The sequence below is a fragment of the Mustelus asterias genome, chromosome 5 (assembly GCF_964213995.1).
Source record: "Mustelus asterias chromosome 5, sMusAst1.hap1.1, whole genome shotgun sequence".
NCBI classification, from domain to species: Eukaryota; Metazoa; Chordata; class Chondrichthyes; order Carcharhiniformes; family Triakidae; genus Mustelus; species Mustelus asterias.
The window spans coordinates 81,988,791-82,012,316 of NC_135805.1; the positions used below are offsets into that span (position 1 = coordinate 81,988,791).

General features: G+C 42.8%; 1 protein-coding gene across 4 annotated transcripts in view; it reads left to right on the forward strand.

Moving 5' to 3' along the window:
• Positions 1–23,526, forward strand: part of LOC144493641 (chloride intracellular channel protein 5-like) — a 131,502-nt gene that overhangs the window by 87,359 nt on the left and 20,617 nt on the right. For 3 of the 4 annotated variants that reach the window (XM_078212910.1, XM_078212912.1, XM_078212913.1), the window contains exons 2-4: positions 12,635–12,744; positions 16,284–16,409; positions 21,838–21,944. In XM_078212910.1, the coding sequence (XP_078069036.1) occupies positions 12,635–12,744; positions 16,284–16,409; positions 21,838–21,944 (343 nt within the window). Of the gene's footprint in view, positions 1–12,288; positions 12,310–12,634; positions 12,745–16,283; positions 16,410–21,837; positions 21,945–23,526 lie in introns of those variants that run through there. The other variant, XM_078212914.1, reaches the window with a different exon arrangement.

The window sequence follows — 23,526 nt, forward strand, 5'->3', positions numbered from 1 at the left end:
GGATGGGATTTATCCTAGGATTTTCTGGGAGGCTAGGGAGGAGATTGCAGAGCTTTTGGCTTTGATCTTTATGTCATCATTGTCTACAGGAATAGTGCCAGAAGACTGGAGGATAGCGAATGTTGTCCCCTTGTTCAAGAAGGGGAGTAGAGACAACCCTGGTAATTATAGACCAGTGAGCCTGCCTTCTGTTGTGGGCAAAGTTTTGGAACGGATTATAAGAGATAGGATTTATAATCATCTAGAAAGGAATAATTTGATTAGGGATAGTCAACACGGTTTTGTGAAGCGTAGGTCATGCCTCACGAACCTTATTGAGTTCTTTGAAAAGGTGACCAAAGAGGTGGACGAGGGTAAAGCAGTTGATGTGGTGTATATGGATTTCAGTAAAGCGTTTGATAAGGTTCCCCACGGTAAGCTATTGCAGAAAATATGGACGCATGGGATTGAGGGTGATTTAGCGGTTTGGATCAGGAATTGGCTAGCTGTAAGAAGACAGGGTGGTGGTTGATGGGAAATCTTCATCCTGGAGTTCAGTTTCTAGTGGTGTACCGCAAGGATCTGTTTTGGGGTCACTGCTGTTTGTCATTTTTATAAATGACCTGGATGAGGGCGTAGAAGGATGGATTAGTAAATTTGCGGATGACACTAAAGTCAGTGGAGTTGTGGCCAGTGCGGAAGGTTGTTGCAGAGGGACATAGATAAGCTGCAGAGCTGGGCTGAGAGGTGGCAAATGGAGTTCAATGTGGAAAAGTGTGAGGTGATTCACTTTGGAAGGAGTAACAGGATTACAGAGCACTGGGGCTAATGGTAAGATACTTGGTAGTGTGGATGAACAGAGAGATCTGTGTCCATATGCATAGGTCCCTGAAGGTTGGCACCCAGGGTGATAGGATTGTTAAGAAGGCGTACGGAGTGTTAGCTTTTATTGGTCGAGGGATTGAGTTTCGGGGCCAGGAGGTCATGTTGCAGCTGTACAAAACTCTGGTGTGGCCGCACTTGGAGTATAACGTACAGTTCTGGTCGCCGCATTATAGGAAGGATGTGGAAGCATTGGAAAGGGTGCAGAGGAGATTTACTAGGATGTTGCCTGGTATGGTGGGAAGGTCTTATGAGGAAAGGCTGAGGGACTTGAGGTTGTTTTTGTTAGAGAGAAGAAGGTTAAGAGGTGACTTAATAGAGGCATACAAGATGATCAGAGGATTAGATAGGTGGATAGTGAGAGCCTTTTTCATCGGATGGTGATGTCTAGTACGAGGGGACATAGCTTTAAATTGAGGGGTGATAGATATAGGACAGATGTCAGAGGTAGGTTCTTCACTCAGAGAGTAGTAAGGGCGTGGAATGTCCTGCCTGCAACAGTAGTGGACTCGCCAACATTAAGGGCATTTAAATGGTCATTGGATAAACATATGGATGATATTGGAATAGTGTAGGTTAGATGGGCTTTAGATTGGTTTCACTGGTCGGCGCAACATCAAGGACCGAAGAGCCTGTACTGCGCTGTAATGTTCTATGTTCTAACTAGCATAAAGTCGTGTTCCAGGGCCGGTCGCAACCAGAAGTGTGTTTCACACCTGCTTCTGGCCCCACCGAGTACGCACGTCTGACGGGCAAAAATTTCAGGCTGCTGAGTTCCTCCCTTCCTTTCAGTTCCTGACTTAGTTATTTCTGGGATGTTACTTGTATCCTCTACAGTGAAGGCTGATGCAAAGTACCTGTTCAATTCATCTGCTATCTCATTATTTTTTCATTATTAATTCCCCAGCCTTACTTTCAACAGGACCAATGCTCACTTTGTTCATAGAATCACATGGTGCAGAAGAGGCTGTTTGGCCCATCGAGTCTGCATCAGCACGCAAGAAACACCTGAACTCCTACCTAATCCCATCTACCAGCACTTGGCCCATTGCCTTGAATGTTACGATGTGCCAAGTGCTCATCCAAGTACTTTTTAAAGGATGTGAGGCAACTCGCTTCTACTCTCCTCCCAAGCAGCACATTCCAGACCGTCACACTACCCTCTGGGTAAAAAGATGTTTCCTCATGTTTCTCCTGAACTTCCTGCCCTCATCTTGAACCTATGTCCCCTTGTTAACTTCTCTTTTTCAAGTATCTATTGAAACTCTTACTATCTTATCTTTATATTTCTAGCTAGCTTTTTCTTTACTCTAATTTTCTCCCCCCATTAACCTTTGTGTCATTCTTTGCTGTTTTCTATATTCTGTCTAATCTTTTCACCTGTTGCCCATCTTTGTGCAATTTGATGCTTTTGATTTAAGTTTGATACTGTCTTAACTTTTTTTAGTTAACTACAGATGGTGAGTCCTTCTGTTTGAGTTTTCTTTCCCATGTATCTATTCTGTGTATTCTGAGATATCCCAGAACTAGAGTAAGAGAGAAATTTGGAGAGTTATAGAGCTTGAGGAGGTTGCAGAGATAGGGAGGGGCAAGCCCATGGAGAGAGTTGTAAACAAGGATCAGAATTTTAAAATCGAGATGTTGCCAGCAGGAGCCAATGTAGGTCAGCGAGCACAGAGTGATAGGGGAATGGAACTTGGTGCAAGTTAAGATACAGGCCGCAGAACTTGAATGCCTTCAAGTTTATGGAGGGTAGAATATTGGAGACCAGCTGGAAGTGCATTGTAGTAGTCCATGTTTAGAAGTAGTAAAAGCATGGGTGAGAGTTTCAGCAGCAGCCAAGTGAAAGCGGGTGAAGTTGGACAATGTAATCAGGTTTCTAGAAATAGACAGTGTTACTAATGGCATGAATATGTGTCCAAAACTCATTCTGGAGTCGGGTATAATGCCAATGTTGTGAACAGACTGGCTTAATCACAGCCTATTAGCTGTGGGAGAAGGACAGACTCAGTAAGTAGGCAATGACATTAGGAATGGGGACCAACGGCAAAATAAAAACAAGGGCGAATCCTTGTGTTAACTTTTCATATGAAATAATTTGGAAGCATGATAACTTTGGGACCATGCCTTCTGCTTTTGAAAGGTGTGAAGCAAACCAGGGAGATGTAATAAGGGGAAAAAAAGACTGAGGGGAGATTTGATCAGGATATTCAAAGTCATGAGGAGTCTGGACGGAGTAGATGGGGAGAAACTGTTCCTGTGGATGAAAGGATGGAGAGGGCATATATTTAAGTAATTGGCAAAACAAGCAAATGTGATGTGAGAAAAAGCTTTCACGCAGCGAATGAATAGGATCTGGAATATATTGTCTGAGAGTATGATGGAGGCAGTTTCAATCGAACTATTCGAGTGAATTAAATGATTATTTGAAAAGAAACAACCTGCAGGATTGCAGGGAGAAGGCAGGAGCATGGCACTAGGTGAAATGCTCGTTCGAAGAGCTGAGCAGACACAATGGGCTGAATGGCCCCCTTCTGTACTATAACAATTCTGTGAAAAGAGAGCCTTGTGTAGGATGGATGATTTTTAAATAGATAGATACTTTGTATGATGTATTTAAAAACTGGAGGCCTGTGACCAGCGGTGTGCCTCAGGGATCAGTGCTGGGCCCACTGTTATTTGTCATTTATGTTAATGATTTGGATGAGAATATAGGAGGCATGGTTAGTAAGTTTGCAGATGACACTAAGATTGTTGGCATAGTGGACAGTGAAGAAGGTTATCAAGGATTGCAGCGGGATCTTGATCAATTGGGCCAGTGGGCATTCAAATGGCAGATGGAGTTTAATTTAGACAAATGCGAGGTGATGCATTTTGGTAGATTGAACCAGGGCAGTTAATGGTAGGGCGTTGGGGAGAGTTACAGAACAAAGAGATCTGGGGGTACATGTTCATAGCACCTTGAAAGTGGAGTCACAGGTGGAAAGAGTGGTGAAGAAGGCATGCGGCATGCTTGGTTTCATTGGTCAGAACATTGAATACAGGAGTTGGAATGTCTTGTTGAAGTTGTACAAGACATTGGTAAGGCCACACTTGGAATACTGTGTGCAATTCTGGTCACCCTATTATAGAAAGGATATTATTAAACTAGAAAGAGTGCAGAAAAGATTTACCAGGATGCTATCGGGACTTGATGGATTGAGTTATAAGGAGAGGCTGGATAGACTGGGACTTTTTTCTCTGGAGCGTGGGCTGAGGGGTGATCTTCTAGAGGTCTATAAAATAATGAAGGGCACAGATCAGCTAGATGGTCATATCTTTTCCCAAATGTAGGGGAGTCTAAAATTAGAGGGCATAGGTTTAAGGTGAGAGGGGAGAGATACAAAAGTGTCCAGAGGGGCAATTTCTTTAGAGGGTGGTGAGTGTCTGGAACAAGCTGCCAGAGGTAGTAGTGGAGGCGGGTACAATTTTGTCTTTTAAAAAGCATTTAGATAGTTACATGGGTACGATGGGTATAGAGGGATATGGGCCAAATGCGGGCAATTGAGATTAGGTTTGGGGGTTTTAAAAAAAGGGCAGCGTGGACAAGTTGGGCCAAAGGGCCTGTTTCCATGCTGTAAACCTCTGACTCTATGTGGAGATGCTGGCATTGGACTGGGTTTGGGCACAGGTGAATGACTCACTGATGAAGGAGCAGGCTCAAAGCTCGTGCTACCAAATAAACTTGTTGGACTTTAACCTGGTGTTGTGAAACTTCTCACTGTAAATATTTTATATTAAATTCATAAATATTATGGCTGGAATTCTCCTCCGGCCGTTCACGCCCCACCACTGCAACCAGCAATGACGGAGAATTTGGCGCTCAACCAAATCTCCGTTCACTGCAGCGGGACAGGAGAATCCCGGCTGCGGGCAAGGTTGGAGAATCCAGCCCTATGTATTTTAAAAACATAGCTCATAAATTCAAGCCCAGAGCTTGTATTATTAGCTGGAAACATTTTTTCACAGCACCTATTGATATTTTATATGAGTATATTAGAAACAATCACAACATTGCTATGCCAGTCATAATGTTCATGAAAACAGACGGTGCTGGAAATGCAGGAGCTTGATCCATGAGTGCAAATGATTAACCACAAGCGCATGATGTGGTGAGGGTGGGAGGGATGGCTGTAAATTCCAAAAGTCACATGCCAATCAACCAAAATACTTTTCATTACAGTGCCGTTCAATTTTAATTATGTTGGGATTAAGTTTATTTGCTTATAATTTTTTGTTGAGGTTGCATTTCATTCCATTATTACAGAATTCTTTACAAATCCAATAAAATTAGCCCTTTACAGTCGATGCATTGCTCCTGTTATTTTTTACCTCTAGTGCTTTGTGCTCTCTGTGGGGCGCTAAGGTGTCATCTGTCCCTCGACAACTAGTGAATGGTGCTGTAAAGACACAGCTGCTCTTAATTGACAGAGAATACTGAGAAATATCGAACCTGCAAGATGATAGAAAAAGCACAGGAACAGGGTTATTGCGAGTAACCTGGTGATATGTTGGTTAGTTAGTTGGCCAGGTTTATACTCCTCCCCCAGCATCATTATGTTGCTTTTAACAGGGCTGCTGGAAAATAATGTATTTTTAAGAATACAGAATTCTTTGCCCTTTACTTTGTATCTATAAATGATTTCGGCTCCATTAAGGCTAGGGTAGAATGACTAGTGTCACTCTTTGGATATATCTTAGCTGCCAGTTGCAAGCCTCTCTTTGTGTTCTGTTCTTTATATTAGGAGTTTCTCATTCTGCTGATGTAAATGATAGGATGTTTCATAAAACAGTTAAAGGACGGGCATAGATAAATCTACCCTTCTGTTTAAGGCCAACAATTTGAACACGCATTGTTGAAATGCAGCTCTGATATGAAAGGCTGCTTGTCGGTTAGGAATGAGCCACCCTCTGTACTTTGATATCCCAATGTTTGTAATAGATCACGAGGAGAAAAAGAATAGGCCATAAAAATTGCAACATGGACCGACTATTTTAGGATGAAGTTATAACAGGTGGATTGATCCAAGCACAGGAACAGGGTTATTAGATAACCTATCTGACGAAATGTGGAGGAACTTCATCTTTTGGAAACAGGCAAATGAGTTTGACGTTCGAAAAACTTTTTTTAGGATGCAGCAAAACTTTGAATTGAGATTAAATTCTGCAGCCTGTTATTTTAGTATACCAGTTAATCTATTTGCATAAAATGTAGAAATAAAGGCATGAACCTTTTTAAGAGGATTAACAACTTGATTGAGCTAGTTCACACAGGAATTTTAACCAGCTAGGTTGAGAGCAGTGATCAGTGGAATTTCAATCCCATTGAGAATATGGGAACAAACATGTACAAGCTGATTCATTTGGGACTACAAGCAGATCCCTTTTACTTTTTAGTTGGTTTGAATGATGCCATAGTTATCTAAATGACTTGCAACGGTAAAGTCACATGGGATCAGAAGAAAGCTGGTGAGATAGATACAGAATTGGCTTGGCCATAGAAGACAGAGGGTAGCAGTGGAGGGGTGCTTTTCTGAATGAAGGCTTTGACTAGCGGTGTTCCACAGGGATCAGTTCTGGGACCTTTGTTGTTCGTAGTATATATATGATTTGGAGGAAAATGTAGCTGGTCTGATTAGTAAGTTCACAGATGACACAAAAATTGGTGGAGTTGCGGATAGTGAAGATGATTGTCAGAGGATACAGCAAGATATAGACTGGTTGGAGACTTGGGCAAAGAAATGGCAGATGGAATTTAATCCAATCATGTGTGAGATAATGCATTTTGGAAGGTCCAATGCATGTAGGAATTATACAGTAAATGGTAGAACCCTTAGGAGTATTGACAGGCAGTGTGTTCTGGACATGTTCACCGATCACTGAAAGTGGCAACGCAGGTGGATAAGGTAGTCAAGAAGTATTGTGGCATGCTTGCCTTCATCGGTCGGGGCATTGAGTATAAAAATTGGCAGGTCGTGCTGCAGCTGTACAGAACTTTAGTTAGGCCTCACTTAGAATATTGTGTCCAATTCTGGTCACCACACTACCAGAAGGATGTGGAGGCTTTGGAGAGGGTACAGAAGAGGTTTACCAGGATGTTGCCTGGTCTGGAGGGTATTTGCTATGAGGAGAGGTTGGATAAACTTGGTTTGTTCTTACTGGAATGATGGAGGTTGAGGGGTGACCTGATCGAGGTCTACAAGATGATGAGTGGCATGGACAGAGTGGATAGTCAGATGCTCTTTCCTAGGATAATAAAGTCAAATACTAGGGGATATAGGTTTAAGGTGCGTGGGGAAAAGTTAGAGGAGATGTGTGAGGCACGTTTTTTTACACATAGGGTGGTGAATGTCTGGAGAGGTGGTGGGAGCAGAAACGATAGGGGCATTTAAGGGGCAAATACATGAATAGGATGGGAATGGAAGGATACAGACCCCGTAAGTGCATACGGCTTTAATTTAGGCAGGTATCATGATTGGTGCAGGCTTGGGGGGCCGAAGAGCCTGTTCCTGTGCTGTACTTTTCTTTGTTCTTTGTTTTATTCTGGTCCTACTGATGACTGGAACAATATTCCTACCTTGCTGCGCCTGGCTCAGATTGCACTGATCCCAGAAAATAGCATGTGGGCATAAAAATCGGTTCTCACCCGGCGCCAAACAGTTTGCAATCCTCCTGATCCCGTTCTAATGGCATAAACCCTTTCTGGGCATGAGGCTGATCAGCATATTTAAAGTAGCGTTTAAGCATGCATAGCCTGTTCGACGCCAGGCTCCCAGTACCCGGGATCTTCCGACCTTTGGGTGCGGCATGAAACCGGCGAGAATCGCTTCTCGTCTCCACCAGTGGAGACCAGGCGCGATAGTCATGCTGAAGGGGAATGGGGGAGGGGCGGTGGGAGGTCATTGGAACCTCCCGGGTGGCCGGGGACATAGTTATGTAGTGCCCACCTTGCACACTGCAAACTGGCAGTGCCAAGGGGGTGGGGCCGATGATTGGGAGCTGCGACGGGCTGTGCAAGGAGGGGTGGAGATCGTGCTGAGGGGGGGAATGGGGTTACGATGTCTATGGGAAGAGGGAGGGCATCTCCCAGTGCATTGTGAGATCGGGGCACTCTTTCAAAACGATGCCCGAGCATATTGTAGCTGCGCTCACCGGCGTGTTTAGCGTTTCCCCCCAACCCCTCAATCTCCCAAAAGGTGTGCAACTCACTGCCTGAGTGTGGGATGAATGCAGTCCAGACCGCGCCTGACAGACTGGTGCAAATTGCTCCGGTATTCTTGCCATTGTGTCACTTAGTTTTTTGGGGGGGAAAATTCTGCTTGTGTTTTTAATTTGAAACCTGGCTTTTCCAATGCAGATGTCGTTTGTACGTGAAATAGAAGCATGTCTTTGCACTCAGTTTGCCAATGTGAGTTTATTATTGTCATTATTTGCTGCCCCCAGATGCAAATAAATACAAGCAGGGAACACCTTAGTGACAGGAGGGGAAAATTTTAAGCAAGTGAATTACAACGTGGAGGGGCATTTTAAGTGGACGGGGGCAACACAATAACAGTTTGAAAGTCTTTCAGGTAAGCTGAAGGCATTTTAGCCAATCAGCAGCCTTTGCTGAGGCTGAAGGGGTGGTGACTATCAAGTGAATGAAACCCAAGGTGCAGGCATGAGTTTGCAAGCAATTTGATGGCATATCCCAGCTCCTGTTTCCCTGTTATAGTGCTGAAAGATAACATGAGGTGGTTTCAAGGGTCTGCCACTTCTGTGCTAATTCACAGTAAGAGTTTTAACAACACCAGGTTAAAGTCCAACAGGTTTATTTGGTAGCAAATGCCATTAGCTTTCGGAGTGCTGCTCCTTCGTCAGATGGAGTGGAAATCTGCTCTCAAACAGGGCATACAGAGACACAAAATCAAGTTACACAATACTGATTAGAATGCGAATCTCTACAACCAACCAGGTCTTAAAGATACAGACAATGTGAGTGGAGGGAGCATTAAGCATAGGATAAAGAGATGTGTATTGTCTCCAGACAGGACAGCCAGTGAGACAGCCAGTCTGTTTGAGAGCAGATTTCCACTCCATCTTACGAAGGAGCAGCGCTCCGAAAGCTAATGGCATTTGCTACCAAATAAACCTGTTGGACTTTAACCTGGTGTTGTTAAAACTCTTACTGTGTTTACCCCAGTCCAACGCCGGCGTCATGACTAATTCACAGTGCCATTCCTATCAGTCAGCATGTCTGCAGGGAGATGGTGCTGGTTTCAGGCCACAGCTGACTGGTACTTTCTCTGGGTTATTGTTAATATATTGATTCATGGGATGTGGGTGCTGCTGGCTGGGCAGCATTTATTGCCCATCCCTAATTACCCTTGAGAAGGTGATGGTGAGCTGCCTTCATCTACAGTCCACCTGGCGTAGGTACACCCACAATGCTGTTGTAGGGGTAGTTAGAAGGTCTGGTGATATATTTTTCCAAGTCAGGTTGATGAGTGATTTGGAGAGAAACTTCCAGATGGTGGTATTCACTCATATTTGCTGCTCTTGATGGTAGTGGTCATGGGTTTGGACGGCTTTGTCTAAGGAGGCATGGTGAGTTGCTGCAGTTCATTTTGTAGCTGGTACACAGCTGCCACTGGGCATTGTTGGCAGAAGTAGTGAATGTTTAAGCTAGTGGGTGGGGTGCCAATCAAGCAAGCTGCTTTTGTCTTGAAATGGTGTTGAGCTTCTTGAGCATTGTTGGTGCTGCACTCATCCAGGCAAGTGGAGAGTATTTCATCACACTCCTGACTTGTGCCATATGAACAGGCTTTGGGGAGTCAAAGTGAGTTACTCCCTGCAGGATTCCTAGCCTCTGACCTGTTTTGGTAGCCATAGTATTTATACAGCTAGTCTAGTTTAATTTCTCCCCAGGATGCTGATAGTGGGGGTTTTGGGGATGGTTATGTAATTGAATGTCAAAGGGAGATGATTCGATAGATTCTGTCATTTTGGAGATGATTATTGCCTGGCACTTGTGTGGCACAAATGTTACCATTTGTCAGCCCAGGCCTGGATATTGTCCGGGTCTTGCTATAATTGGACATGGATTGCTTGAGTGTGAGAGAAATCGCAAATGCGCTGAACGCTATGCAATCATCAGCAAAAATCCCCACTCCTGACCTTATGATGGAAGGAAGAACATAAGAACTAGGAGCAGGAGTAGGCCATCTGGCCCCTCGAGCCTGCTCTGCCATTCAATAAGATCATGGCTGATCTTTTTGTGGACTCAGCTCCACTTACCCACCCGCTCACCATAACCCTTAATTCCTTTACAGTTCAAAAATTTATCTATCCCTGCCTTAAAAACATTCAATGAGGTCGCCTCAACTGCTTCACTGGGCAGGGAATTCCACAGATTCACAACCCTTTGTGTGAAGAAGTTCCTCCTCAACTCAGTCTAAATCTGCTTCCCCCTATTTTGAGGCTATGCCCCCTAATTCTAGTTTCACCCGCCAGTGGGAACAACTTCCCTGCTTCGATCTTATCTATTCCCTTCATAATCTTGTATGTTTCTATAAGATCTCTCCTCATTCTTCTGAATTCCAATGAGTATAGTCCCAGTCAACTCAGTCTCTCCTCATAAGCCAACCCTCTCGACTCCGGAATCAACCTAGTGAATCTCCTCTGCACCCTCTCCAGTGCCAGTATATCCTTTCTCAAGTAAGGAGACCAAAACAGTACACAATACTCCAGGTGTGGCCTCACCAGCACCTTATACAGCTGTAACATAATCTCGCTGTTTTTAAACTCCATCCCTCTAACAATGAAGGACAAAATTTCATTTGCCTTCTTAATTACCTGCTGCACCTGCAAACCAACTCCTTGAGATTCCTGCACAAGGACACCCAGATCCCTCTGCACAGCAGCATGCTGCAATTTTTTACCATTTAAATAATAGTCCATTTTGCTGTTATTCCTACCAGAATGGATGACCTCACATTTACCAACATTGTACTCCATCTGCCGGACCCTTGCCCACTCACTTAGACTATCCATATCCCTGTGCAGACTTTCAGCGTCCTCTGCACACTTTGCTCTTCCACCCATCTTAGTGTCATCTGCGAATTTTGACACTACACTTGGTCCCCAACTCCAAATCATCTATGTAAATCGTAAACAATTGCGGTCCCAACACTGATCCCTGAGGCACACCACTAGTCACTGATCGCCAACCAGAAAAACACCCATTTACCCCCACTCTTTGCTTTCTGTTAGTTAACTAATCCTCTATCCATGCTAATACATTACCCGTAACACTGCACCTTTATCTTATGTAGCAGTCTTTGGTGCAGCACCTTGTCAAATGCCTTCTGGAAATCCAGATACACCACATCCACAGGTTCTCCATTGTACACTGCACATGTAATGTTCTCAAAGAATTCCACCAAATTAGTCAAACATGACCTTCCCTTCATGAACCCATGCTGCGTCTTACCAATGGGACAATTTATATCCAGATGTCTTGCTATTTCTTCCTTGATGATAGATTCAAGCATTTTCCCTACTACAGAAGTTAAGCTAACCGACCTAGGAAAGACATTGATGAAGCAGTTGTAGATGGATGGGCCAAGGACATGGGTATGTCAGTGCTATGCTGTTTGGTAGCTGCAAGCATCCTTGTATCTGACTGTCTCTAACTCTGCCTCTCTGAAAGCAGTGTGCCACAGTCACTGCCAGTAAGTATGCCAGTTCCTGTAGATATGGTTACTGGCAGCTTGGGAGTTTGAGCAATCAACATGTTGGCTATTACTCTGCCATACTTTCTTTAATGAATGTCTGTCATGCCTTCAGTGACATGTGACTGGGTGCAAGGAAGCATTTAGTGTTGTAAGTGATATCAGGTTTGCTGTGTTCACTTTCTTTCTTTGGGAATAGGAGTCTACGCCTTTACTAATAATCACCTGTTCACTTATATCTAATTATATGGAAGTGTCAGTAAGCATGGGTCACCTGCTCTTGCCCTATGTGACAGCCCTGGCGTCATTTCATTCTGCTGTTCTGCTTCTTCCAAAGTCCTGAGATAGGCAGATTCTACTGGGAAATGCATTTGTGTCAGTAATTGTGCTGGTGCTAGGGGCAAAAAAATAGTATCATTAAAAGAAAGAACTTATATTTTTACAACATCTTCCACAAACTCAGGACATTCTAAAGCTCTACAGTCAATTAAATACTTTTTGATGTGTCACTCTTTGTATATAGGAATTGTAACAACCAGTTTGTACACAGGAAGGTCCCACAAACAGTAATGTAATATTGACCAAATGTATTTCAGTAAAGTTGGTTGAGGGAGAAATGGTGAGGACACCAGGAAGAACTTCCCTGATCTTCTTTGAATAATGTTGCAGAATCTTTTTAAATGAATAAGAATGTAAAGTAATTAGTTTTATTTTCTTATCTGAAAGATTATCACACAGACTTATTAAAACATAAATGTCAACAGAAAAATATCCTTTTCTAAAAGAAAGAAAATGATTTTAAAAATGCCTGAAGTGCACTTATCTTAAAGTATTGTCCCTTAATCTATAATTTACTGTGTACCTACTAGGATCTAGCAAATCTGAATGTCCACTTAATTAGGAATAGGGATCCTGCACTCCCAAATGTTGGGAAGTAATTATGCTGCAAATGTGAAAATTGATCTTTTCCTCTTGTACATTTCGTAGGCAATATATCTAAATGCTTTTTGTTTCTCCTGCAGGCTGGCAATGATGGAGAGAGTATTGGTAATTGCCCCTTTTCTCAGCGTCTCTTCATGATTCTATGGCTGAAAGGTGTTGTGTTTAATGTCACAACAGTTGACCTGAAGAGGTAAGGGTCTAAAGTTCATTTGAAAGAAACTGTAATGCAGAATACACTTTGCAAACCACATGCACTTAAAATTAAGTTGCAAACATTTATATGGGGAATATTCAAGTGCCTCCTTTTAGCTATCCCTCTAGTTGTCTCCTGGTCTCTAATTCTTTCTCCCCCACCCTTTCTCTGTCTGCCTTTCCCTTTGCCACTTACACCTTAACCCCTGCCCCCCGCCCCCCAACTTTCACCTTGCTGGAAATGACAGGGCTATCAGCTGTTTATGTCCTGCCCTTTGGAATTTTTGAACACTCCTTCTTTTTCTTCAATTAAAATGTTGTCGGGCCACCTTTTCAACGAAACGTTTTTTCACCTATCTCAATCTCCTTTTTTAGCTTGAAATTCCTCCATGCACTTATTCTGTGATGTTGTTGGCTGGCTCTCTCTCTAAATCTGACTCTCAAATTAATCTCTGAGATGCAATAATCCTGATTGATAATTTATTCCATTTGTGGGAAAGGGTCCTGACTCAACCAAATGATGTAAAGATTAGAAGAACACTGCACCCCAGTGCTTAAACTTAAGAGTGAAACTTTTCAGTCCTGCAGTTTCAGATCTGTTTGTTGTTTTTTCCCTCCTACTTTAATATTTCTACGTTACAGCAAAGTGCATTTATTTTGTTTCCAATTTTGAATCTTGCACCTACGATAGGATGCAGTCCTTTCATTCAATGAATCCTTTTTTTTGATTTTTGCCTCTTTTTGAAGTCCTTTGATGTCTTTCTATATAAAGACACTATTCAATGTAATTTGTGTTGGATTGTGTTGTGTTGGTGTTGGATCTAAATAGCATTGCTAATTTTTCAGTCAATCAAATGCACAGATTGAATACCTATCACCCAGATTAGATGTTATTGATCCCCCACTCGGAGAGTGCTATTTGTTTTTGTTGATGCTCTTTCACCACAAACTATATTATGTAAACATTACTTTTCACTGATAGTAAAATATTTGGATCAGATTAATCTTCACCTTTTTTTTGGTTATATAAGAAATTATCTTCTCATATTATCATGCATTCACCACTATTGAACTATGTTGCCAGTTATATCTGCAACATCCATCAAGCTCATTGACCAAACTGGTGATCAACTCATTGAACTTCCATTTACTTAATTGGATTTCAAATATCATGAAATTCAGCATCGTTGTTAGAATAATTGGTGCCATTATTCAAGATCCTCCTGCAAAGGAATTGGAAACAATAGCCAACTTGGATGTCCTGTATGTGAATGGCAGGGCAGTATACAATTTTGACTGACCTCCTCAATTCTCCTCCGATGGGCTGCTGACTGGAATTCTCCATGATAGTGATACATTCGAGCTTGGTAATCATAGAAGTCATAGAAACCCTACAGTGCAGAAGGAGGCCATTCGGCCCATCGAGTCTGCACCGACCACAATCCCACCCAGGCCCTACCCCCACATATTTACCCGCTAATCCCTCTAACCTACGCATCCCAGGACTCTAAGGGGCAATTTATAACCTGGCCAATCAACCTAACCTGCACATCTTTGGACTAATGAGTGGGCTCTTGCTGCTAAAACCACACCTTCTGTCAGAAAGTTATAGGGTGGCTTTAATGAGAGCTCTGTGAAATTCAACAGCAAGATAGTTTCACCTACCCAGAGATGCACAATATTATGTAGAGAGAAAATTGGAAAATAAGGAGGCTATTGTAAGAATTATGCAGTGAAAAGTAAGTTGAAAGCTTATTTATTATTAGTGTTAATCTTAATGAATATCTGAATGTTTATAAAATTAATACTCATGCCTTTTATGTCAAATTGATTAAACATAGCTCACGTTTGGCTAGATTTTTGAATACTACGGTGATTTTATTTTTGCCATTCCTGCTCTGAAGTTGAACAATAGAGTACAGCCAAGGGGGTAAATAAGAGTGAAAAATCTTAAGTGATTGATAGCTGAGAAAAAGTATTGGGGAAACTTAAAAGTGGATGAATACCTAGGACCTGGGTAGCACAGTAGTTAGCATTGCTGCCACACAGCGCCAGGGACTCAGGTTCAATTCCCAGCTTGGGTCACTGTCTGTGTGGAGTTTACACATTCTCCTCGTGTCTGCGTGGGCTTCCTCCAGGTGCTCTGGTTTCCTCCCACAGTCCAAAGATGTACGGGTTAGGTGGATGGGCTATGGTAAATTGCCCCTTGGTGTCAGGGGGACTAGCTAGGATAAATACATGGGGATAGGACCTGGGTGGGATTGTGGTCAGTGCAGACTCGATGGGCTGAATGGCTTCCTTCTGCACTGTAGGATTCTATGATCTGTTGACCTATAGCTTTGAGTTCCAAAAGAGGTACCTGCAGAGATAGTGGATGCACTAGTCCTGATTTTCCCAGTTTCTGGAGTGGTCCTAGTGATTGGCAGCTAACAAATGTAACATTTGTTATTCAAGAAACCAGGGAGAGAAAGCCGAACCATGGGCCAATTAGGCTGACATCCGACTTCGGGGAAAATGCTGACATCTGTTGTTAAGAAAATTTTAACAATTAGCTTAGAATATTATGGCATGATCAGACAAAGTCAACATCGCTGTATGAAAGTGAAATCATGTTTGACAAATCTTTTTGGAGTTTTTGAGGATGTAACGAGCAGATTAGATCAAGAGGAACCAAAAGATGTAGCATACTGGGATTTTGCAAAGGCATTCAATAAGCTGCAACACAAAAGATTATAAAGTAAGATGAGGGCTCATGGAATTGGGTGTAGTGTATTAGCATGGGTGGGAGGTTGGTAAAGGACAGGAGGCGGAGAATGGGAATAGGCATTTCAAAGTGTCTCAAGGTATCGGTGGATATGGGGAGCAGGTGGGAAAGGGGAGTTGAGCCAAATGATCAGCCATGATTGTATTGAGTGACAGTGCAGGTTGGAGGGGCTATATGATCCAAGGAGGTGGGTTTGACCCCCGTAAAGGCCAATGACTCGGACCTGTCTTTAAACACCGATGGATTCAATTCCACCCCCTTTGCCGTCACAATGGAGAGTCCTTTTTGCGTAAGCAGTCTCGGTCGCATTGCAGATTTTGGGGGGAGCCTGTGGACTAATAATTAAGGGACCCGGATTTGAATCCTAGGCAGATTGTGCAATTTGAATTCAATAAAAATTTGGAATTAAAATTTTGGCAGTCCGTGGCGTAGTGATATTGTCACTGGCTTGGTATTTGATAGACACGGGTTCAAGTCCCACCATGGTAGATGTGGAATTTGAATTCGGTAACAATCTGGTCTACTCCTGTTTCTATTTCTTATGTTCATTGTTCCTTCTCCAGTTACTAGCCAGATACTGTAGATTTTAATGAATTGATTAACTTTCTGATAAAACCAAAATACATTTATATTGGCCTGAGTCTGTTCACTTCAGGGAGCTAAGTATGCAGTTGTTAATGCAACCCAGGGCCAAATTTTCTGCACTGTTACTGATTTAATGTATTCCTATCCACGAGCAGCATTTATTGGTTGATTTCACCATTTACTTCCAGAAAACCAGCTGACCTGCATAACCTAGCTCCTGGCACTCACCCTCCATTCCTGACCTTTAATGGGGAGGTCAAGACAGATGTCAACAAGATTGAAGAATTCTTAGAGGAGACACTGTCCCCGCCAAAGTAAGTTCCATTGTCTTGAATAAACCTGATTTCCTATTTGCTTCACAGGGTTGCCTCCAATGATCTAATCCCTCTAACCTTCACATCTTGAGACACTAAAGGGCAATTTAGCATGGGCAATCCACCTAACCTGCACATCCTTGAACTGTGGAAGGAAACCGGAGCACCCGGGTCCCTGGTGCTGAGGCAACAGTGCTCATCACTGTGCCAGTTGATAGCTGAATGAATGATGCCGCTGGATACAATATTTTTTTAAAATTTTACTGCAACAGATAACTGAAATCACTAATGATTAAATACCGTTTCCTCTTTGTGGGCGACTTATACTTTAACAATAGAAAGTGACATTCTCCTTGGATATTCATCAGCCATTGTACTCTCTACAGAATTACAATCCTTTTAGCAAACAATCCACAGTTGCTTCCAGCTATCAAAGGGTCCCATATCCTCATATCATCAGGTAGTAATTTCAAGTGATCGTCTCCAGGTTCTTTCCTCAGTTTTTGGAGAGTCTCTGAAATCCATCACTAGCAGTAAAGCCTCTTCTGATGATTCTTCTTCCTGGCCATGCCGGAACAAATCTCCTGGAATCGGTAGTAGACTGTAGAATGTGTCTTTTGACAAGAGATTATCTCCCTCCTGCATCCAGCTATGGTAAATCTCGAAGTCCAGCAGACTTATCTCTGTCGACCTGCAGAGCTCCTGTTGTCTGTGATATGATTCAATTGTAGGGAAGCCTGTAACCTGACCTCAAAATGGGACTTCCTTTGCCCTCTTTCCCCTTGATAACATGAAACACATTAGTCTTGTATCTAGGCGGAAATGCAAAATAGCTATAATTCCCTTTCATTCTGGCTTGTCCCTGTTGAGTATTCCCATCATTTTTGTGCTTGTATTACCATATCAAGAGAATCTGGTTGTTTCAAGTGCAGATAGATTGCTTCACACAAGTAGAAAATAAAGGCCTAAGTTAAGAACAGTTCTAATTAATGCAATTTCCCTCTGTCACATGAGTTCACAATGGACACTGTGTGCTGGATTTAACCGGCCACCCACTGCCAGGTAGACCCATCAAATAAGGTGGCGTGCCTTTGGCACTGTACCCACTGCCTGCCTGCATCTGCACCTACCGCCATTTTGAGTTGTGCGGGGAAGATCAGGTGGGCCACCCGCTCATGTTAAAATGAGGTTCTGAAGTGCATAGTTAAAACTGCTGTTCCTCAGATTTAACAGGCAGCGCGAGAGGTCTGTGCCTAGTGGTGCAGCCTGGCAGGTTTCACTTTGCGGGCAGCCCAGCATGACTAGCCATCCTGCATGGCTTGATGTCCTGAGCATGGATGTCCCGGGACTCCATTTGACCCAAATTTTTCAGGGCAGCGAGGGAGGAAACTGACAAAAGTTCCCCTTCCTGCTGACTGACCACTGTTGGTGCTTATGCATGCACAGTCCAGAGCCAGCCTGGTATGCATGTCCAAACACAGCCACATGAGAGCTGCAGCATCAGTGGCCAGCACCACTCTCCTCCCAGCTTTGCCAGATGGTGGGGTAGAGACCTGGCAATGGAAGCACTTGCACCCAACTTGGAGCTGGGGGGATATGGAGGGAAGGTGCAGTACTCCGAAGCTGGTTCAACATGCCTGGGTTGGGGGGAGGGGGGGGAATGTTCGGCAGGCCTGAGTGTGCGGTGTGGAGTCTGACAGGCCTGAGGTGTTGTCTGGAGAAGCCTGTGGCAATGGGGGTAGTTCAACATAGCCCAGGGGGAACAGGAGGAGGGGAACAGGAGGAAGGGTCCAGCCAAGGAGAGGTGGCAGGCTCTGCTATTTACATTGGGGTGCAGGGAGCCCACATTTGGCATAAGATTCCACTCTATGCTACATACTTGAATATCTCTTGTTGGATAATTAGACAGCTTGTTTACCAATAGTAAAGGAGTGAACAGCCGCTGTCATCTGACTGCTCCAGTAGAAAAGACAGAGCACAGCAGGTCAAAAAATAGACTTCATAAATCATGGATTTCCCTTGTACATTGAATATAACAGTATCTATTAACTTCGGGTAGTTTGAGAAGGCTTTGCATATACAAAATTATCACTCTAGTATGCGGGATAAGGAAATGGGTAATATATGTTTATATGGAAAAGGTAAATATCTTTTGAGATCTTGCTTGTAGAAAGATCCTTCACCCACCAGCATTGTGAACGGATAATCACTGGCTTCTTGCCAGCGCAGTGTGTAAGTACTGTCCTGTGGAAATCGATTGCACAATGTCAATTTAATATGTGGGAGTTATTTTCTTGTCCCCTCCTTCACTCAACTGTAAACTATTTCGGGGGATTATCACTGTTACCATCACCAATACTGGTGAGATTATACATGCATGAATAATGCAACTGGGGACTTTAAGGCCTGTGTGACATTGACAGGTTGCCTGTACTTGCTGCTGCAACATGTGTGACGTATGGAGTGCCCCTTTTGTGAATCTAGAGATCAGTTTTAAAGAGAACAATATACGGCCTGAGATAGGTGTCACATTCTTCATCTTGAGTTAGTGGAAAAATTGATAAGGATAACATTTTATTCCTTCTGTTTCTGTGGATTGACTGAATATAAATAGCTCAAAACCATGACACTTGTTTAAAATATATTAGAGTCAACTTCAAATGAATATTTCATACTGTATTATGAGTTTAAAATGTTATAGTTGCCGTAACACTGCAACCAAGGCCATCTGTAATTGCTAAAATAATTATAGGAGTGTAAAATTTCTTCCAATCTCCCACCATAACTTTAGTGGAAGATTTGTGAGAACTCTGAGGAAAATATGAAAAAGCTGTTTTCTACCCAATTTTTTTTTAAGAACTTCTAAATCCGAGAGCAAATAATGGTGGGTTTGATTTATCAATTTATCCTGAGAATATTCCAGTGAGTGATGTCTCTCATGGTCCCTCTTCACAGATGTTTTTTTAAATTTTCTTTCCTGTTTCCTTCACTGGTTTTTCTTTCTTCTCACCTGAGGTCCACCTGTGCATTTCCAGTGTGGATTGCTAAATAGGGATCTGGAAATCTCCCCGTTTTCCCTTTCCGGACCTGGGACATTAAAGTCAACTAGTGCCTTTCAAGGCTTACCAAAAATTGAATTTCAGATTTATTTTTTTTCTAGTCCTCGTGGATCATCTAATTACCGGGGTGGGAACACAATACTGAGCTGTCAAAGGCAATTCTCTCCCCTTTCTTTCCCAGGTTGCCTCACCTGCTCCCAGGCCTCTGCCAATATTGTGCAGCAGCTGTTTAACAGCAACAATGTGTGCAGCCTGGAGTCAATCCATCTCCTTCCTGTTTCCGGCTCCTCACTGGGGAAGTATTAAATTATCACTTGGTGAATTTTTGACTGCTCATTCACAATTGCTATCCCTTCCTCTGGGATGTCACGGGGATGATCCTTGCCCTATTACACATCCTTAATCACGGCTGTACAGTCCAGAGATACAATCGAATAATTTGCGAGTCCACGCAGGTGAAGGTGCTGCTTGGATCATCATGTTTGCTCATTGAAATAATGTAATTAATAGCAGTTTCCGATGCAGCGGATATATTAGCTACAACTTGGCACAAGTAAAAAGCTTCTGTTCACAGTTCATTACCACATGCAAAATAATGTATTTCTGTAATGTTTCTAAATCTTAAGTAAAACTTGGCTTTTGTTTAAAATGGTACATGGTTGACCTTTTTATTTTAACTTGAAATCAGTTTGTTTATACAATGGGTTAACAAGTGTCTTTTCATATTGGGATCAGAATTTGAATCTAGCCCAAGTTGATGCAATATATTCTCCAGTTAATTAGGCAGTAGTCACCCATTTCCGAGTGGATGCGGCTCCACAGCACAGCACTAACAATAATGCACACAGTAGTCACCAAAGACCACAAAAATAGCTGGTAAAGAAATCTGAGAGAAACTTGCCCTGGTGCAGTAGCAGGGTCTCTTCAGAGAAAGTCATCCCATTAGAATGGAATAGAAGGAACGATGAACTATAGCGGACAGTTGCTGGGATGGGGCGGGGGGAGGTGGTGGTGGAGTGTGTTGTTGATAGTGAAACTGGGTAATTTTTTTCCCCCACTGACATCTTGAAGCAGACCATTAAAAGCAGCAGAAATACTTCAATGTATTTCTTATGAATAACGATCTAATTATTAAAAACGTTAAGTGAATCATCCTACATGTAATGAACAAATTATAAGTTAGTGACCTAAGAGAAAAGCAAGGATATACTGCATTGTTCTGTGACCTGACATGGAAAGCTAGTGGAGTGAGCAGATAGGTGGCAGATGAAGTTCAGTGCGGAGAAGTGTGAAGTGATGTGGTTTGGTAGGAAGAACATGGAGCAACGATATAAAATAAAAGGTAACATTCTTAAAGGGAACAGAGGGACCTAATGTACGTGTGCAAAGATCGTTGAAGGTGGCAGGATAGATAGAGAGAGCAGTTATTAAAGCATTTAGTATCTTGGGCTTCAATAGGGGCATATAGTACAGGAGCAAGGCGCTTGTGCTGAACCTATATAAGACACTAGTTAGAGTCAGCTGCAATAGTGTGTATAGTTCTGGGCTCCACACTATAGGAAGGATGTGAACGCATTAAAGAGGTGCAGAAGAATGGTTCCAGGGATGAGAAACTTCAGTTATGAGCATAGATTGGAGAGGTTGGAACTCTTCTTCTTGGAGAGAAGGCGGCTAAGAGGAGATTTGAGAGAGATGTTCAAAATCTTGAGGGGTTAGATAGGGTAGATGGGGAGAAATTGTTCCTACTCATAAAAGGATCAGGAACAAGAGGGCACAAATTTAAGTGATTTGCAAAAGGAGCAAATGTAATGTGAGAGAAATTGTTTTCACACAACAAGTGGTTCAAGTTTAGAATGAACTGCCTGGAAGTGTGATGAAGACAGGTTCAATCAAGGCTTTCAAGAAGGCATGAGATTAGGGGTATGGGGAAAATCATAGAATCCTACAGTGCAGAAGGAGGCCATTCGGCCCATCAAGTCTGCACCGACCACAAACCCACCCAGGCCCTATCCCCACAAGCCAATGCATTTACCCGAGCTAGTCCCCCTGACACTAAGGGGCAATTTAGCATGGCGAATCCTCCTAACCTGCACATCTTTGGTGGCAAGGCAATGGCACTAAGTCATATCGCTCATTTGGAGAGCCAGTGCAGGCATGATGGGCTGAATGACTTCCTTTTGCACCATAATGATTCTGTGATGTGCATTTGTTGTCACTGCTGGAAATCAATATTCGGGTGGATGAATGCCATACTGTTCACAGAAATGTCCAATGTCACAACTTCACAGGCACCATGTTTCTTGAAGTCCTTGCGACATTACTGTGCTAAAATGAATTGAAGATCTAGTTTGTATTTTTACTATTTTCAGGTATCCCAAGCTTGCAGCAAAGCACCATGATTCAAATACTGCTGGAATCGACATATTTGCAAAGTTTTCGGCATACATTAAAAACACACGGGTAAATGCTAATGAAGGTAAGAGCTGAGCTTCACACTTATTAGACTGGAGTTTAAGTGTTGGTCTGTTAGCATAAAGCTTCAGCATCACTAAAATCGTACACGTTCTTTAGTTATTAATTCTGTTTTAGCCAAGAATAAAGAACTTGGCAGATGTCTTGTATTAAGCTGAAGAGAGAGAAAGAGGGTGAGTCTTCTATGTACTAGCTTTAAACGAAAAGTTGAATTTTGAAGCCACCTATTAATTATTGACAGAAAAGCTATAAAACACTCATCAATGAGAAAAAGACAAATGGGGAAAGAGAAAACCGTTTTAATTTATGTGCATTGTGTGAGGTTTGCTGTTACAACAACTTTGATAGGAACATCATTTGAGAGGTTGTATCTAGTAAGCAGTGATGTTGTAAAAACAGAACATGCTGGATAAACTCATCTGGTCTGGCAACATCTGTGCAGAGAGAAACAGTGTTTCAAGTCCATACAGATTTATTTCAGATTTCTAATATCCACAGTATTTTTTTGCTTTTATTCGCTTGAAAATGACCCTATTTTATTTGGAGAGGATTGGTGGAAAAGAGGTAGGGATGATTGTGCCCCAAGTTATGAGGAAAATCTTAAGAGCTGAATCAGTCCTTAGAGCCTGTATCAAAACGCTTCTCATCCATTTTTCTAAGATGTTAGTACAGATTGCACTTTGAGTGTATAGGACAGGAAGAAAAATCAATACACTTCAAATAACTTTTCTCACCAATTAGTATTAAGAAGTCTCACAACACCAGGTTAAAGTCCAACAGGTTTCGGAGCGCAGCTCCTTCTCAGGTGAGTGGAGAGCTGGGTTCACAAACACGGCATATATAGACAGAGTCAACTGCAAGATAATAGTTAGAATGCGAGTCTTAACAGGTAATCAAGTCTTTACAGGTACAGACAATGCGAGTGGAGAGGGGGATAATCACACAGGTTAATGAGGTGTGAAATGTCTCAAGCCAGGACAGTTAGTAGGATTTTGCAAGCCCAAGCCAAATGATGGGGGTGACACATTGTGTGACAAGATCCCGAGTTTGAGGCCATCCTCATGCATGTGGAACTTGGCTATCAGTTTCTGCTCGGCGGTTCTGCGTTATCGTGTGTCTTGAAGGCCGCCTTGGAGAATGCTTACCTGAAGATCGGAGGCTGAATGCCCTTGATTGCTGAAGTGTTCCCCGATAGGAACTGAACACTCCTGCCTGGTGATTGTCGCATGGTGTCCGTTCATCCGTTGTCGTAGCATCAGCGTCCGATGTACCATGCCTCAGGACATCCTTTCCTGCAGAGTATGAGGTAGACAACATTTGGCTGAGTCGCATGAGCATGTACCGTGTACCTGGTGGGTGGTGTTCTCACCTGTGATGGTGGCATCCATGTCGATCTGGCACGTCTTGCAGAGATTGCTTTGGCAGGGTTGTGTGGTGTCGTGGTCACTGTTCTCCTGAAGGCTGGGTAGTTTGCTGTGGAAGAAGTCTCACAACACCAGGTTAAAGTCCAACAGGTTTATTTGGTAGCAAATACCATAAGCTTTCGGAGCGCTGCTCCTTCGTCAGATGGAGTGGAAATGTGCTCT